General features: G+C 41.5%; 2 protein-coding genes across 5 annotated transcripts in view; one reads left to right on the top strand and one right to left on the bottom strand.

Moving 5' to 3' along the window:
• Nucleotides 1-10,617, bottom strand: part of CDC25C (cell division cycle 25C) — a 32,448-nt gene extending 21,831 nt beyond the window's left edge. For 3 of the 4 annotated variants that reach the window (XM_044226732.1, XM_044226707.1, XM_044226714.1), the window contains exons 1-8: nucleotides 10,415-10,617; nucleotides 9,618-9,822; nucleotides 8,802-8,899; nucleotides 8,092-8,137; nucleotides 6,081-6,114; nucleotides 5,876-5,965; nucleotides 4,313-4,411; nucleotides 391-546 (exon numbers count right to left, since the gene is read on the bottom strand). In XM_044226732.1, coding sequence (XP_044082667.1) covers nucleotides 391-546; nucleotides 4,313-4,411; nucleotides 5,876-5,965; nucleotides 6,081-6,114; nucleotides 8,092-8,137; nucleotides 8,802-8,899; nucleotides 9,618-9,811 — 717 coding nt within the window. In that variant the 5' untranslated portion in view covers nucleotides 9,812-9,822; nucleotides 10,415-10,617. The remainder of the gene's footprint in view (nucleotides 1-390; nucleotides 547-4,312; nucleotides 4,412-5,875; nucleotides 5,966-6,080; nucleotides 6,115-8,091; nucleotides 8,138-8,801; nucleotides 8,900-9,617; nucleotides 9,823-10,414) is intronic. The other variant, XM_044226722.1, reaches the window with a different exon arrangement.
• A 367-nt stretch (nucleotides 10,618-10,984) lies between these two features.
• On the top strand, nucleotides 10,985-15,592 carry LOC122891234 (oocyte-specific histone RNA stem-loop-binding protein 2-like). Its single transcript, XM_044226755.1, has 6 exons — nucleotides 10,985-11,150; nucleotides 12,239-12,334; nucleotides 12,445-12,549; nucleotides 13,379-13,529; nucleotides 13,685-13,801; nucleotides 15,461-15,592. The coding sequence occupies exons 1-6, from the start codon at nucleotides 11,011-11,013 to the stop codon at nucleotides 15,590-15,592; spliced, it is 741 nt and encodes a 246-aa protein (XP_044082690.1). The 5' UTR covers nucleotides 10,985-11,010.
• The last annotated feature ends 546 nt before the right edge of the window (nucleotides 15,593-16,138 follow it).

Raw genomic sequence — 16,138 nt, 5'->3', positions numbered from 1 at the left:
AGCTGGGGACACCTGGAAGGCTCAGTAGTTGAGCATCTGCTTCAACTCAGATCATGATCCCAGGGTCCTGGGATTGAGTGCATCAGGCATCCTGCTCAGCAGGATGTTTCTTGCTGTTTCTTGCTGCCAAATAGTAAATAAATAAATAAATGCCTATAAATAAATAAATAAATAAATGGATAAATAAAATAAAAGCCTTAAAAAAAGAGAGAAAAGAATCCCACGGTTACCAATACCCTGTAGTATTCAGGTGGCCCTTAGAGTATAGAGACCATGTCTTCTTGATCTCTGTAGACCTAGTACAGTGGCTAAAACCCAGGAGATGCACAATATTGTTTATTCAAGAATGATGGAATAGGGAAAATACAAAGCTATCAGACAGTATCTTACCTTGGCCTCTTCTTGATCTTCCAGAGAAAACTCCATCAATTCATCAGACGTCTCCTCTGCCTGATCTTCTAGTTCTGGATTTTTATCCAATTTTGGAAATGTAGTAATGGGACTGCCCAGATATTTCATTTCACTTTCCAAAAAGTTTCCATTGTCCTGCCAATTATATGGACAATATTAAAAACTCTTCAGGACCCCTTACATTATACCATATATAAAAATTAATTCAAAATGAATCAAAGACCCAAATGTAAAAGCTAAAACTATAAAACTCTTAGAAGAAAACAGTTGGAGGGGCGCCTGGGTGGCTCAGTGGTCAAAGCCTCTGCCTTCGGCTCAGGTCATGATCCCAGGGTCCTGGGATCAAGCCCCACATCGGGCTCTCTGCTCGGTGGGGAGTCTGCCTCCTTCTCTCTCTCTGCCTGCTTCTCTGCCTACTTGTGGTCTCTGTCTGTCAAATAAATAAATAAAATCTTTGGGAAAAAAAAAAAGAAAACAGTTGGAAAAGTTCATAACATTGGATTTGCCAATGATCTCATTAACATGATACTAGAGCATGGGCCAACAGAAGACAAAAATGAACAAATTGAACTTAATAAAATTAAAAATTTCTGTGCATCAAAAAATACCACCAAGAAAGTAAAAAGGCAATGTACAAAAATGGGAGAAAATATTGGCAAACCATATATCTGATAAGGGATTAATATCCAGAATATATAAAAAACTCATACAGTGCAACACCAAAAAAACAAAGATTTTTAAAAAGGTGCAGCTGAGGAGTGCCTGGGTGGCTCAATCGGTTAAGTGGCTGCTTTCAACTCAGGTCATGATCCCAGAGTCCTGAGATTGAGCCCCACATGGGGCTCCCTGCTCAGTGGAGAGCCTGCTTCTCCCTCTCCCTCTTCCTGTCACTCTGCCTACTTGTGCTTTATCTCTAATAAATAAAAATATTAAAATAAAAAAATATGCCACTGATATGGATAAAGAGTATTGTGGTTCCCCCTCAAATACAGAATTATCTTATAATCCACAAATTCCATTTCTGGGTATATACTCCAGAGATCTGAAAGCAAGGATTTGAACAGATATTTGTATACCAGTATTCATGGTAGCACTATTTGCAATTGAAAAAGGTAGAAACAACCCAATGTCCATCAACAAATTAATAGATAAACAGAATGTTATACCACTAATTGTCCAAAAGTCAAATTCACAGAGACAGAAAATAGATTAGAGGTTACCAGGAACTGGAGGGAGGAAGGAATAGGGGAGTTATTTTTTAATGGGTAGCGAGTTTCTGTTCTTTTTTATTTTTTTTCGTTTTTTTGTTTTGTTTTGTTTTGTTTTTAAGATTTTATTTTATTTATTTGAGAGAGAGAGAGACAGTGAGAGAGAGAATGAGCGAGGAGAAGGTCAGAGAGCGAAGCAGACTCCCCATGGAGCTGGGAGCCTGATGTGGGACTCGATCCCACGACTCCAGGATCACGCCCTGAGCCGGAGGCAGTCGTTTAACCAACTGCGCCACCCAGGCGTCCCGCGAGTTTCTGTTCTAAATGATGAAAAAAATCTGGAAATGAATAGTGGTGATGATTGCACAACATTGTAAATATATTTAATGCCACTGGATTGTACACTTAAAAATGGTTAAAGTGGCAAATTTTATGTTATATATACTTTATCACATTAAAAGATACACACATGCAGGCGCACGCGCACACACACACACCCCATAGAAGACTTAATCAGTAATTTACCATGCTCTAAGTCTTCCCTTTCTCCAAGAAATCAAAAACCTGAAACATGGTCAATATAATCTACTTATCATGGGCTATGTTAAAATGACTTTTTCCTAGGATTGAGGTTAGACCCTAAACCCATGGAGTATCTTGAATCCACTGTCTACTAAAAGCAACTGAGTGTCTGGGTACCTTAAGACTCCAGTAGCTAAATGGACAAAGGGCACGGTCATTTAATAGGTAAAATGTACATGGCTAATATTCACACAAAATCACTACTAATTGTTTTTAACATAAAATAAAATATTTATCAATCAATTAGCAGTTAAAAATAATCATTTATCCAAAGACCTATAGATTGTTAATGAATATTTATTTTCCTACAACATTTTTGGAAAGAAATCTGACTATATATATCAAAAATCTTAAAAATAGGGACGCCTGGGTGGCTCAGTTGGTTAAGCGGCTGCCTTTGGCTCAGGTCGTGATCCCAGCATCCTGGGATCGACTCCCACATCGGGCTCCTGGCTCCGCGGGGAGCCTGCTTCTCTCTCTGCCTCTGCTGCCACTCTGCCTGCCTTTGCGCTCTCTCTCTCTCTCTCTCTCTGGCAAATAAATAAATAAAATATTTTTTAAAAAAATTCTTAAAAATATACTCTTTAGGGGTGCCTGGGTGGCTCAGTTTTTAATTATCTGCCTCAGCTCAGGTCATGATCCCAGGGTCCTGGGATCAAGCCTGCATCAAATTCCCTACTCAGTGGGAAGCCTGCTTCTCCCTCACCCACTCGCCTCTACTTGTGTTCCCTCTCTCACTGTCTCTCTCTCTCTCTGTCAAATAAATAAATAAAATCTTAAAATATATTTATATATACTCTTTAACCTCATAATTATAATTCTTGGTACTAATCCTAAGGAAAATATTTTGAAATACAGGTAAAGACTGATGTTCAAGAATTAACATTATAGGGGCGCCTGGGTGGCTCAGTGGGTTAAGCCGCTGCCTTCGGCTCAGGTCATGATCTCAGGATCCTGGGATCAAGTCCTGCATTGGGCTCTCTGCTCAGCAGGGAGCCTGCTTCCTCCTCTCTCTCTCTCTCTCTTCCTGCCTCTCTGCCTACTTGTGATCTCTCTCTGTCAAATAAATAAATAAAATCTTTAAAAAAAAAAAAAAAGAATTAACATTATAGGGGCGCCTGGGTGGCTCAGTGGGTTAAGCCACTGCCTTCAGCTTGGGTCATGATCTCAGGGTCCTGGGATCGAGTCCCACATCGGGCTCTCTGCTCAGCAGGGGGCCTGCTTCCCTTCCTCTCTCTCTGCCTACTTGTGATCTCTCTCTGTCAAATAAATAAATAAAATCTTTTAAAAAAAAAAGAATTAACATTATAGCATTATTTGTAAAAGCAACATTTGGATAACACTGTGTCCAAAAATAGGGAATTTTGTAAATTATGGTTCATTTGTTAGAGTAAAAACATCCATTAAAAAATAATGTTTACTAGGAGTTTCAATATTAAGTTTAAAAAAGTGGGATATAAAATTATATATATGTAATATGACTTCAACTTTGTAAAACTATACACATAGTTAAAAGATTGTAAAGAAGTAAGGTAAAATGTTGGGGCGCCTGGGTGGCTCAGTGGGTTAAGCCTCTGCCTTCCGCTCGGGTCATGATCTCAGGGTCCTGACATCGAGCCCCGCGTCGGGCTCTCTGCTCCGCAGGGAGCCTGTTTCCCTTCCTTTCTCTCTCTGCCTACTTGTGATCTCTGTCTGTCAAATAAATAAATAAAATCTTTAAAAAAAAAAAGAAATAAGGTAAAATGTTAATAACAGATTTCCCTTTATGAGATAGCTATTTTCTTTTTTATATTCTTGTATTTTAAAACCATTTTCACAATGGGCCCATTGTACTTTTAAAAATTAGGGTAGGGGGAAAAATTAGGGTGGGGAAAACAAATAAAGAATAAAACAGAAAAATTTTAAATGCCCAAGAAATTTTTTCCCTCCTTAAATTGAAACAAATAAAAAGATCAGGGGATGAGTCTCCTCCTTTTCCTAGAGTTACTTCTCCAACCCCTTTTCTCACTCAAGCCAGCTTAGAAAAATTCAAAGGGTTGTAAATGCAGATCTGCAACCTTACATTCCACAACGCCTCAGCAGACCCTTGATGAGGATGTTCAGTGACTCACCAGTAGAGAAAGGGGAGACATGTAAGGCCCCCCTTGTCTCGTTTGAAACTTCAGGCTCCTGGGTGCCCACCACTCTGAGGACTTCAAAGTGTTGTTCTCCTGTAGTTTTTTAAGAAAAACTACATGGGCTGGAGGAAGGCAAGTGTCAGCAAGCCCTGCCAAACACATTTCATCAGATGAAGCCATGAATAACCCTCACAAAACACATTAAGTGTAATCAAGGTTGATCCTATATCCTGATGATACAAATTACGGCTTGAATTTGATGTATGATATATAGCTTTGCTTTGGAGGATACTAACTTTATAATCACAAGCCAAAGAAGGGGAGGAAGAGGGGAGTCCAACTGGGGAGGAGATGGTGAGATTTTTAAAAAGTGATCAGGAGAGTATCAAATCAAGAAAAAGCTGATTAGAACAGCCAAAAACATGGATATAACTTAGTCAATGTGAGAAAAGAACAGCAGCTATCTTTTATAAATACTGACCTGGGAGAAAGGATAGGAGGCAGGAAATAGAAAAACATGGCTAGAAAAGGGAATTAGTTGAAGGGATTATTTAGACAATTATCTTAGTGATTAGGTGGTTCTGTGGTGCCCACTTCAATTTAGAACTGATGGAGGGGGACAGCTGGGTAACTCAGTCCATAAGCATCTGACTCTTGGTTTCAGCTCAGGTCAGGATCTCAAAGCCATGAGATCAAGTCCTGCCTCAGGCTCTCCATTCAGCAAGGAGTCTGCTTGGGGATTCTCTTCCTTTCCCTCTGCCTACCCCCCACCCCCCACCCCCACTTTCATTCTCTTTCTCTCTCTAAAATAAACACTTAAAAACCAAACCAAACCAAACCAAATCAGTTCTTTTGAACTGATGGAGGGCCTGAGGCTCAAAAAAAGGCCCATGGCTTTCTCAGAATTCAGACTAAAAAAGATGGACTAAGAGAGAAATAAGAAATAAAGCAGAGGCATATATGAAGCCATGCAAAGAGTATGTTAACAACTTATATACATTACCTTTATCCATTAAAAAAAAAAGTTCTAAATTCCCAAACTACAGTAACAGATTTTTTGTCCTTAAATTAATCAACTGAACATGGGTAAAAATGTTGACTTGGTGTGGAAGACTCAGAGCTCTATTTCTATTCTAGGGTCAAACCTTAAAGAGAAAAAACAAACCATAAAGAATTTTTTGCCTGGGGCATCTGGGTGGCTCAGTTGGTTAATCCTCTGCCTTTGGCTAAGGTCATTATCTCAAGAGTACTGGAATGGACCCCGGCAAGGGCAATGGGCTCTGTGCTCAGCAGGGAGTCTGCTCTCCCTCCCCCTCTGCCCTTCCCCCCTGCTCATTCCCTCTCTCTCTCTCTCTGTCTCTCATGGTCTCTCTCAAATAAATAAATAAATAAAAATTTAAAAGAAAAAAATATTTTAAAAAAGAATTTTTTGCTTGTAGTGATGCAGTTTGCTTGTCTGTACAATGAGGCATAAGGGTTCTAAGTCTCATAATAATACTGATGAGTTGCTCCCCTCACAGAAAGAAAAGTGCTACTGTATCTAGGTTTACCACTCACATTTTCTTTATTTGTGGATGAGCTACATATTGCATCTTTCTTCCTGTTGCCATGGTCCAAAGCACTTGGAGTGCTACAATGCAGCTGTGTCTACAAGAGAATGTTTTCTGAGAAAATCCAGCATCCTTGGGCCACAGGTAAGCTGGAAAGTCTCTGTCTCCCACCTGAGAAACAAACCCAAACCCAAGAAAGAGACGCTACTCACTGGGCCACATTTTGTAAGGTGCTGCTGATGATTCCTGCAGACCAAAAAAAACCTGACAGTCAGTTAACCCCCAAATACTGTTTGGTTATTTGTCAGTGGCTTGGGGCATTACAACTTTTCCTTCTTCCATGCTAGAAGCCCTATACCTAGTTGACGTGTTACTTTCAGTAATAATATGTAGGGTGCTGAAAAAAAAAAAAATATGTAGGGTGCTGGTAAATATGAAGATGTTGAGTGACATCCTGGGGATAAGGTCCTCATTTGATATATATACATCAAAGATGATGAGTTTGTCTTACATCTTACATACACATAATTGACTAATTCTCCAGCTTTGGCTATTTGGAGCTAATACTTATTTTTTAAGAATTACTATCCTTCCTACCAGGATTTTATCTAGTCTACATGGTTTAGGACATTTTAAGCAAATCAAAGAAACTACAAGAAATTCAAAGTGAAATTTTCTCATGTATTATTAAAAATAATCATGGAGGGGCACCTGATGGGCTTAGTCACTGGAGCATTGACTCTTGATCTCGGGGTTGTGAGTTTAAGCCCCATATTGGGTGTAGAGATGACTTAAAAATAAAATCTTAGGGGTGCCTGGGTGGCTTAGTGGGTTAGAGCCTCTGCCTTTGGCTCAGGTCATGATCCCAGGGTCCTGGGATCGAGCCCCACGTCGGGGTCTCTGCTCCATGGGGAGCCTGCTTCCTCCTCTCTCTCTCTCTCTCTCTCTCTCTCTGCCTAGTTGTGATCTCTGTCAAATAAATAAATAAAATTTTTAAAAAAAATCTTAGGGTGTCTAGGTGGCTCAGTTGGTTAAGCAACTGCCTTTGGCTCAGGTCATGAACCCGGAGTCCAGGGATCAAGTCCCACATTGGGCTCCCAGCTCCAGGGGAGTCTGTTTCTTCCACCGACCTTCTCCCCTCTCATGTTTTCTCTCACTCTCTCTCTCTCAAATGGATAAATAAAATAAAATCTTTAAGTATTTTATTTATTTATTTGACAGAGAGAGAGAGAGATCACAAGTAGGCAGAGAGGCAGGCAGAGAGCCACCCAGGTGCCCCTAAAATAAAATCTTTTAAAAAATAAATAATTCAATAAAAATTTCAAAAGTCATAGAATGCTCTCACTAGTGCTCATAGTGGCACCTAATTCACCTAAATATCAAAGAATAAAGTTCTAAGAAGATTAAAACAGTCAAATGGAAACCTAAGAAGTTAAGAAGTTGAATTAAAATTACTTTTCAGGGCGACTGCGTGGCTCAGTGGTTGAGCAACTGCCTTTGGCTCAGGTCATGATCCTGGACTTCCAGGATCTCATCCCGCATCAGGCTCCCAGCTCCTAGGGGAGTCCGCTTCTCCCTCTAACTTTCTCCTCTCTCATGCTCTCTCTTTCACTCATTCTCTCTCAAATAGATAAATAAAATCTTTTAAAAATTAAATAAATAAATAAATAAATAAATAAAATGAAATTACTTTTCATTCCTGAGGATTCCCCCAGTTGAACATGTTAGATCTCCAACAAAGAATCCCCATGAATAATAATAATAAACATTATAAAATGTTTGGCATGTGCTAAATTTCATCCTTACAAGACCAGTTATGGGAAGTATTGGTATTATTTCCATTGTTATTTATTACAAATGAAGAAACTGAGGTCCAGGGAAGTTCAGAAACTTTTCAGAGTCATAGCTGGTGAAACAGTAAACTACTGGAATCTAGATGCTCTAACATAGCCCTACTCACATGCAGGTAACAGGCGCTGCCTAAACGTAATATATCATTTTCTTTCATTTTTTAAATATAACACAAACTGTTTGTAGTGGTTAAAATTAACTATTTAGATCTGGAAAACTTAAAAAAAACTTTCAAAGGAAGGATCTGGGCTTTCAAGCCCACTTACACCCAAAGCAAAAGGTTCTATATTCTATAGAGTCTGTGTAGGATAAAATCTCTGTGCCACTGCTGAAAAGGTTTTAGCATGGGGTTCATTTAGCAACAGAACTTACATCTCAGTTAAATGTATTTCCCGAGGTCCTTTAGAATCCAAGTGACCTGTAATCAGATGGAAAGAGTTATTCTTGTTCATGCATTCTGTCTTTCCTTCTGGTTTTCTTCATTTCTTAATTTCAAAAGCTGATGTTTTGAAAACAAAGGCTCTTGATAAGTACTAAGTATATGGTACAAGGTACAAGTTCATGAAAACTTAAGAATTTATATGTGTCGCAAAGAAAAAACTGCGAAAACAGGGCCCTACCCTAAACAACAGAGATTTTTTTTCTCGTGAGTAGAAAATGATGCTTATCACTCAGGAAATCTGAAAGTAGAACAAATACTAAAATGGCTGACTAGTTACTCCTTTTGGACTCAGACTCTACAAAAACAAAAGAATTAGTTAACAAATATTTATGTTTGTTTCTTTGCCTTTCCTCAGATTAGAGTAGAGCATAAGATGTCTCGTTTTAATTACTACTTTCATTCCTACCATCAGTTAGTCAACAAAATATTCCTTTCTAAATTTTTCAAATGTGAAGTGACTCTTATTAATGATATTACATTTCTCTTCTTGGCTTATTCTCAAAAATCCACTAAGTACTCACAGAATTCTAACTTCAAGGATCTCTACCGACTTTTACCACCTTCTATCTCTATCCAACTACACTGTCCTCTCCATTAAAAGCTGTCTTTCCCTTGAGGTCTTTACCTCCTTTCTCCTTACCAGTTTCATCAAGGTCTTCAGAAGTGGTAAGCTGACTGGCAGACATCTCTCCACCACCGCTAAGATTCGAAAGATCAAGGCAACATTTCGGGGTACCTCTATTGAGACACAATAGTACATCAAGATTCCTATTTGGCTGTAGTATCCTTAAAAGGCAAAGATCACATTATCCTCTTCATCTGAAACGCCCCTCAATAGTCATTCACACCATCTGAACAGTGTCCAAATAAATCTAGCTGCTTTTTGGCAATACTTCAGAGTAGGCTGAGAAAAATCTCCCATTTTTCTCTACCCTAATAATTTGCATGTCATTTCCACCTCACCAACAGAGTGAGACAAGTAATTTTTTTAAATTCGAGAACCAAAGATTGTTGGCTGAAGTCAATCTTGACCCCACAACTTCTCCCCTAAGCACTGTGAACAAAAACATTTGATTTCTCCTTGGAGTCTCTAGTATTTCTCAGGTCTATAACTCTCCAACTTTGTTTGCCAGCTGAGGCATCAGAGCATGGCATGACCAGAATTTAAAGAATAACATTAATATTAATACTAATAAAACAACCAACTCATTTAATGCAATAGAGTTTTCAAAGACTTGTGCCAGACATCACATCATTTGATTCTCACAAGATCGTGGTAAGATAGGAAGAGATTATTTCTATGTCATAAAAAAGAAACCTGAGACTCAAGGGTAACACTGTTAATGAAGGGCAGGGTTTAAAACTTCACCTCTGATCTTTGAGTCAGGATAATTTTTTAAACACTCAAAGGCTATTCAGGAAAGCAAAGGAGATAAAGTGTGAAAAGTGAATTTACCCAGACAAAACGCTTAGGTTTGCAGAATCACCAAAGAGTTTGTTCACCGGAGTTCTAGGGAGATCTGGACAGGTGGTAAAGGAAGTGTCTCTCTCCAGGAGCAGGTTTAATATCTTCCTCCGACTGGATCTAAAACTGGGTCCAGAGCTGGGGCATTCCTCCTCTCCTGCTGATGAAATGAATTCTGCAGACATGGCCTCTGAAACTTAAGGAAAAAAAATAAATAAGTAAAGCCTAGCTAAGGGGCGAACCTCATCTACATAGGTACTCCACAGACTGTCCAGTGTTCACATCCTCCGCCACTCTTCCCAGCAGTGGCCTGGCGGCTCTTACTGGATTCCAATTCCAACCGATGAATCACACACAGATCCGCCTGAAGGTGAAATCACACGTGCTCCAAGCGGCGTGACCTTTTCCTCCGAGCCTGGACTTAACTAGAAGCAAACGTAGGATTTTTTTTCCCCCCTTCAAGTCAGGTTGGCAACCTAACGTGGGACTCGAACTCATCACCCCAAAATCAACAGTCCCACGTTCCATCGACTGAGCCAGCCGGGCCCTCCAAACCCAAGATTTTTTTTTTTTTTCCTTCAAACCCAAGATTTTAAAAAAGGAATGAAAAGATGGCTTTTATTTGTTCGGGGGCTACACAGCTCATGGCTCATGGCAAGGAAGGAATTCAGGTCTCTTAATTCGCGACAATGACTATTAGGTCCCCTGAAGTTCTGTTTGTGAGACGCCGACCGGACCTGAGGGGACTCTAGGGTCTCTGATTCCGGTGGAGAAGTCTCCGCGCTTACCTCAGGAGAAACGGAAGGGGGAAGTCACTCACAAGCGAAGCCTTGAGTAGAATGAAAAGAAATCTGAGGGAAGGAGTTAATTAACCAGATTACAATTCTGCTTCAAGACAGGATAGGCTCGAGTCCAGGTTTGCCTTTCTCTCAGGAGAGGGTCAAAGTTACAGCCTCCGTGCAAGAATATCAACAGTCACAAGTCCCGGCTGTTCAAACCTTCCGCCTTCCCCATAAACCTATCCCATTCGCCTCAAAACTGCGCCAGCCAATCTGCGCGCGTCCGCCAGACCACCCCCCCCCCCCCGCTTCACGGCCAATCGTTTGGCTCTACATCACCAGGCGTGAGCTTGCTTTGGAAGGAACACAATATGCCCCGCCCCGCCGTCAGAGAAAGATGCCCATTGGCCCATCAGCGTACGGCTAGTCCCGAGGTAAGCCCTGCCGCGCTGAGTACCTGGCACACCATTGGCTCTCTCTCTGGCCAATCGCCACAGCCTTTCCGAGCTCTCCATTCCGTTAGTCCCTCCAACCCCGGGAGATTTAAACTGCACTTCGTGAGCAATTATCACTCTGTAGGATAATATCTGGGGAGATTTGTTTGGATGCAGGGTGTTTTAAACGTTTCTCTTTCCTTACTTCTTTCTTGTGTGGTTACGTGGGTCTTTTCCTCTTCGTTTTGCTTGACTTCCCTTGGAGATATGGAGCCTTTTCCACTGGGATGGCAGATGTTGAGACGAGACAGGTGTGTGTGCTCAAGCTGAGCAGCACTGGCCGCTTCCGACAGCGTTCCTTGTTCCGTGTTCCTTTTATAGCGCGGCGTCTTTTAGATGCTACGTTGTGTAGGATAAAGGAAATTTCTTTTGAGAGTTGTTTATGGAAATGTGGACACTGATGAGGTGGTGTTAAAAAAATTCTCCCCCCCCCCCAAAGTTTATTTGTCTTTGTAATCTCTACACCCAATGTGGGGCTCAAACTAAGGATCCCAAGATCAAGAGCCCCATGGTCTTCTGACTCAGCCAGCCAGGCGCCCCAAGAATTTATTTTTGTATTTTTTCAAGAATTAACTCTTTTTAAAAAAAAATATTTTATTTATTTATTTGACAGACAGAGAACACAAGTAGGTAGAGAAGCAGAGAGAGAGGAAGGGAAGCAGGCTCCCCAGCGAGCAGAGATCCCCATGCGGGCTCCATCCCAGGACCCTGAGATCATGACCCGAGCGGAAGGCAGAGGCTTTAACCCACTGAGCCACCCAGGTGCCCCAAGAATTAATTCTTAAAGTTGAAGATTTGTGGGAGTACTGGTGTGCATAGATAAAACAAGATTTGCCATGATTATTAGCTGATGGGTAACTAGGGATCACTACTCTCAACGTTTAACTTACATACTAATCATCTGGGGATTTTAAAATGCAGGTTCTGATTCAATAGGTCTGAGTTGGGCCCAAGATTCTGCACTTGTAACAATCTTGCAGCTGATGCTGATTTAGGGTCCTGTGACCCTACTTTGAGTAGGAAAACATTATACTGTGCTCTTCTATTTTTGAAATTTTCCATAACAAAAAAAAGTTCAAAATAATCTGGAAGCTCTTTAAAATGCAAGCCTCCAAAATGATGATTCAATAAGCTGAGGGTGGGATCTAGGAATTATCTAAGCTCCCAGGGGCTACTCGTGCTGTTGGCTTGCAGACCAGTCTAAGAAACAAATCAGAAATACAACCTTTATCTTTGAGAAACAGTTAAGTCAGATATACAACCTTAATCTAGTGTCCGCATCTTGGTGGTGGTACAGTGCAGTCAGCCAGGTTTTATCCTAATACTCTTTCATCTGCAGAATCTGCTTCCCCAGAAAGGAAGTGTGTGAAGAGTCTTTGTTCTCTGGGATTGAGATGGTGAGTGTGGGAGTCAGCACAGAGCCCTGTCATACCTGGTGAGTTTGAAAGCCAGACTGGGGGTTAAGAAGTATGTGGGGGATGAGTTGGTTTCTGCTTTGATAACCATAATCACACTTCATGGTGCCACTGTATACTTCCCCCACAGGTGGGAGGTAGAGACAGATGAAACTGTTCTACAGCGGCGGCAGAAACAGATAGATTATGGCAAGTGCACACCTGGTTACCAGTGTTTCCTGCAGCAGGTCCCCAAGTGAGTGCAGTTGTGGGTGGTCACAACAGCAGTGTCATCCAAGTGGCTTTGGTTCAATGTAGGGTGATGGAAAGATACTAGAATCTGAGTGTTCTCACAAAGTTACATCATTACAACTAATTCTCTTGCACTGTAGCCCCAAAATAAGTTTTCAAGATTTTTTTTTCAAATAGAACAAATCATACTTGGCCAATGAGAATTTTTAGAGTTCTATTTAGTTTGCTATGAAGTTTTTTCTTTCTAACCATTTTTACCTCATACCTCCAGCTGACTTCACTAATTACAACATACTTGCCTAATTACATGTAAGTTTCCATGCATACATGCATACTAAGTGTATAAAAAGGTAGCATGTATTTTAAAGAGATGTCAGATATTGTCTTTATATCTACTTTGACTTCTGAGAGAGTTGAAATATCTAAATTATCTTTCCTAGAAGAATTTTAGGAAGTTAGGTGCTTAATCCCATCTGAAGATTTATTTTTTCTTTTTTTTCTTTTTTTTTTTTTTTATTTGACAGAGAGAGAGAAATCACTAGTAGGCAGAGAGGCAGGCAGAGAGGGAGGAGGAAGCAGGATCCCTGCTGAGCAGAGACCCCCGATGCAGGACTCGATCCCAGGACCCTGAGATCATGACCTGAGCCGAAGGCAGAGGCTTTAACCCTCTGAGCCACCCAGGCGCCCCTGAAGATTTATTTTTTCTGATTAAATTGAGGACATTGGTCCTACCTCCCTCTCAGGAAGTCCCTGAGTCTCCAAATTCACTGGATAAACAATGAGCTGTGCCCCTTTATCTTGACCTGAGTCTGACACATATTTGTCATTGCCAGGGCCAAGCGACAGCCAGGACTTCACCCTCAAACACCAAACAAGAAGAGGAGATACAGCCGTCGCTCCTGGGATGCCCAGATCAGGCAGTGGAGAAGAGCCCTACATTCCTGGGACCCCCGCCCCGCCCAGCCAGCCTCTGCAGGGCAGAGTGTCTGAGGGGTGTGTGCATTATTCTTGGTTTGTTGTTTAAGTGGTGGACTGAGCCCAACCTCTCCTCAATTTGCAGAGGTTTAGCTTTTACAGGCTGAAAAGGGAGAGTCTGAATGAGGTGTGTGTTCCTCTGACTCTGCTACCTTCCTAGGCAGGGAATGGAGGAACTCTTAGAGCCAGTGGGTTCCACCCCTTTGGATGACCTCCTGAATAACTGGTTCCAGGCTCTGGAACCCTCACCAAATCCAGATGGAGGCCAGAAGGGAGCCCAGGTAGTATCCTCTTCTAAAACCCATTGGAGCAGGTTTAGAAATAGGGTCTGGCCCATGAGGTAAACATTAGATGGTGTTCATGGTAGTATTTGAAGAAAAATGGGGCAGCAGGAAACAATAGGACATAAATAAAAAATTTGAGAACTAAAGGTGACATAAGGAGATTTAACTGTAGTTGGTAATGGTGGGAAAGTTGGGTTGCATTGAAGGTTATTTTATACTTGATGAAAGGTGTATCTTCCTTGGAAATGAGAACTTGAAAGGTGACATGAAGGGTTTGGGGTGTTTATTTTTCTTTTAAGTGTCTCAATTTATTTCCATGTTTCGGAATAAGCCAGTACTAACCTTACTTCTTCTTTTCTTTTTTTTAAAAAGATTTTATTTATTTATTTATTTGACAGACAGAGATCACAAGTAGGCAGAGAGGCAGGCAGAGAGAGAGGGGAGGAAGCAGGCTCCCTGCCGAGCAGAGAGCCCGATGCGGGGCTCAATCCCGGGACCCTGGGACCATGACCTGAGCCGAAGGCAGAGGCTTTAACCCACTGAGCCACCCAGGCGCCCCCTAACTTTACTTCTTATTCTCAATTATTGAACTTTTTGGGACGCCTGGTGGCTCAGTTGGTTGAGCGGCTGCCTTCGGCTCAGGTCATGATCCCGGCGTCCTGGGATCGAGTCCCACATCGAGTCCCACATCGGGCTTCTTGCTCAGCGGGGAGCCTGCTTCTCCCTCTGCCTCTGCCTGCCATTCTGTCTGCCTGTGCTAGCGCTCTCTCCCTCTCTGACAAATAAATAAATAAAATCTTAAAAAAAATATTAAACTTTTTTTAAAAAAATTTATTTTTTTATTGAACTTTAAAAAAAAAGATTTTTAAAATTTATTTGACAGAGAGGTAGAGAGCACAAGTAGGCAGAGTGGCAGGCGGAGGGAGAGGGAGAAGCAGGCTCTCCACAGAGCAGGGAGTCCAATGCAGGGCTCAATCCGAGGACCCTGGCATCATGATGACCTGAGCTTGAAGGCAGCTGCCAACTGACTGAGCCATCCAGGCATCCCAATCACTGAACTTTATTAAGTATGGTTAATAATAAAAATGAGTATCACCAAGTGGTGAAAATCAAGGGCTTTAGAGCCTCAAGGAGTGTATTGTTACATTATCTTGGCCCACCACATGGGCAATCACTTAATCTCTCCGACCATTTCATCTGTCAAATAGGGAGATTTGTCTCATTTGATAATTCTAAGCAAAAAATGAGAATACATATTTAAAGTAAGTAGTATAGTGCCTGGCACATAGTGCTCCACAACAGCAATTATTGGAAACCATGTCTCCTATACTTCATGGCCTCTTTTGCCAAGGGATTTGAAATGTGCAGGTAAAGGAAATGTGCAGTGCATCTTCCCTCCACCCCCATTTTCTTTTTTTTTTTTAAGATTTTATTTATTTGACAGACAGAAATCACAGGTAGGCAGAGAGGCAGAGAAAGAGAGAGGTGGAAGCAGGCTCCCCGCTGAGCAGAGAGCCCGACTCGGGGCTTGATCCCAGGACCCCGAGATCACAACCCAAGCCGAAGGCAGAGGCTTTAACCCACTGAGCCACCCAGACACCCCCACCCCCATTTTCTTGATAAATAGCTCACTTTCCCTCTACTCTTCTTTTTCAGTTTGCAGATTTGGTGGCTCCTGCCTACTCCCTTCTCTGGCTCTGTGAGGAAGAGCCCCACCACTGGTTCTACTTTCTAGCTCATCACAGTTATATATCTGTCCCAGATTTGAGTGGGACACAAAATATTTAGAGAAAACAGATGTCTTTCAAGGGACATGTTGCTAAGTGTAATAGTGAAGATTACTTGCATTACTGCTACTTCCCAATTAAAAAATAATCTTAAACTGCCCTACAAAGAAATCACAACACGAAGGCATTGTTTAAAACTTCTTTTCCCATTTTTGTCTGCTTTTCTAAACCTTCTTTGATAGCTGAGACTCAAATTTACATAAGAACCAGTAACCATTTAGCTGTTCCCCAACCTATTCCCTACTAACGTCTATGTTCAGTCTTTTCAAAAAAGACTTAAACTTTGGCTGAGGTGGGAGGTGGTGGTAGTGGTGGAAATTTAATAACGGGCGGCATCCTCTTCCTAAAGAGGAAATACAAAGCTATCAACATCTTTTACACAAGCTGCCTCTTTCCTTCCTCCCTCCCGTTCTGTCTTAAGGAAAGTGGTCCAGCTGTAACCACCATACTCCCTCCGCCCCCCCACCCCCGCAAGCAACTGAACCGCCTATGATGTCATAATCACAACCCCATTACCTCATCCTGCTGGGGGGTGGGGGTGCGTAGA

This window comes from Neovison vison, chromosome 1 (assembly GCF_020171115.1).
Source record: "Neovison vison isolate M4711 chromosome 1, ASM_NN_V1, whole genome shotgun sequence".
Lineage (NCBI taxonomy): Eukaryota > Metazoa > Chordata > Mammalia > Carnivora > Mustelidae > Neogale > Neogale vison.
Note: the sequence above shows the minus strand (reverse complement) of the source record. Positions and strands in the feature narration are given on the sequence as shown.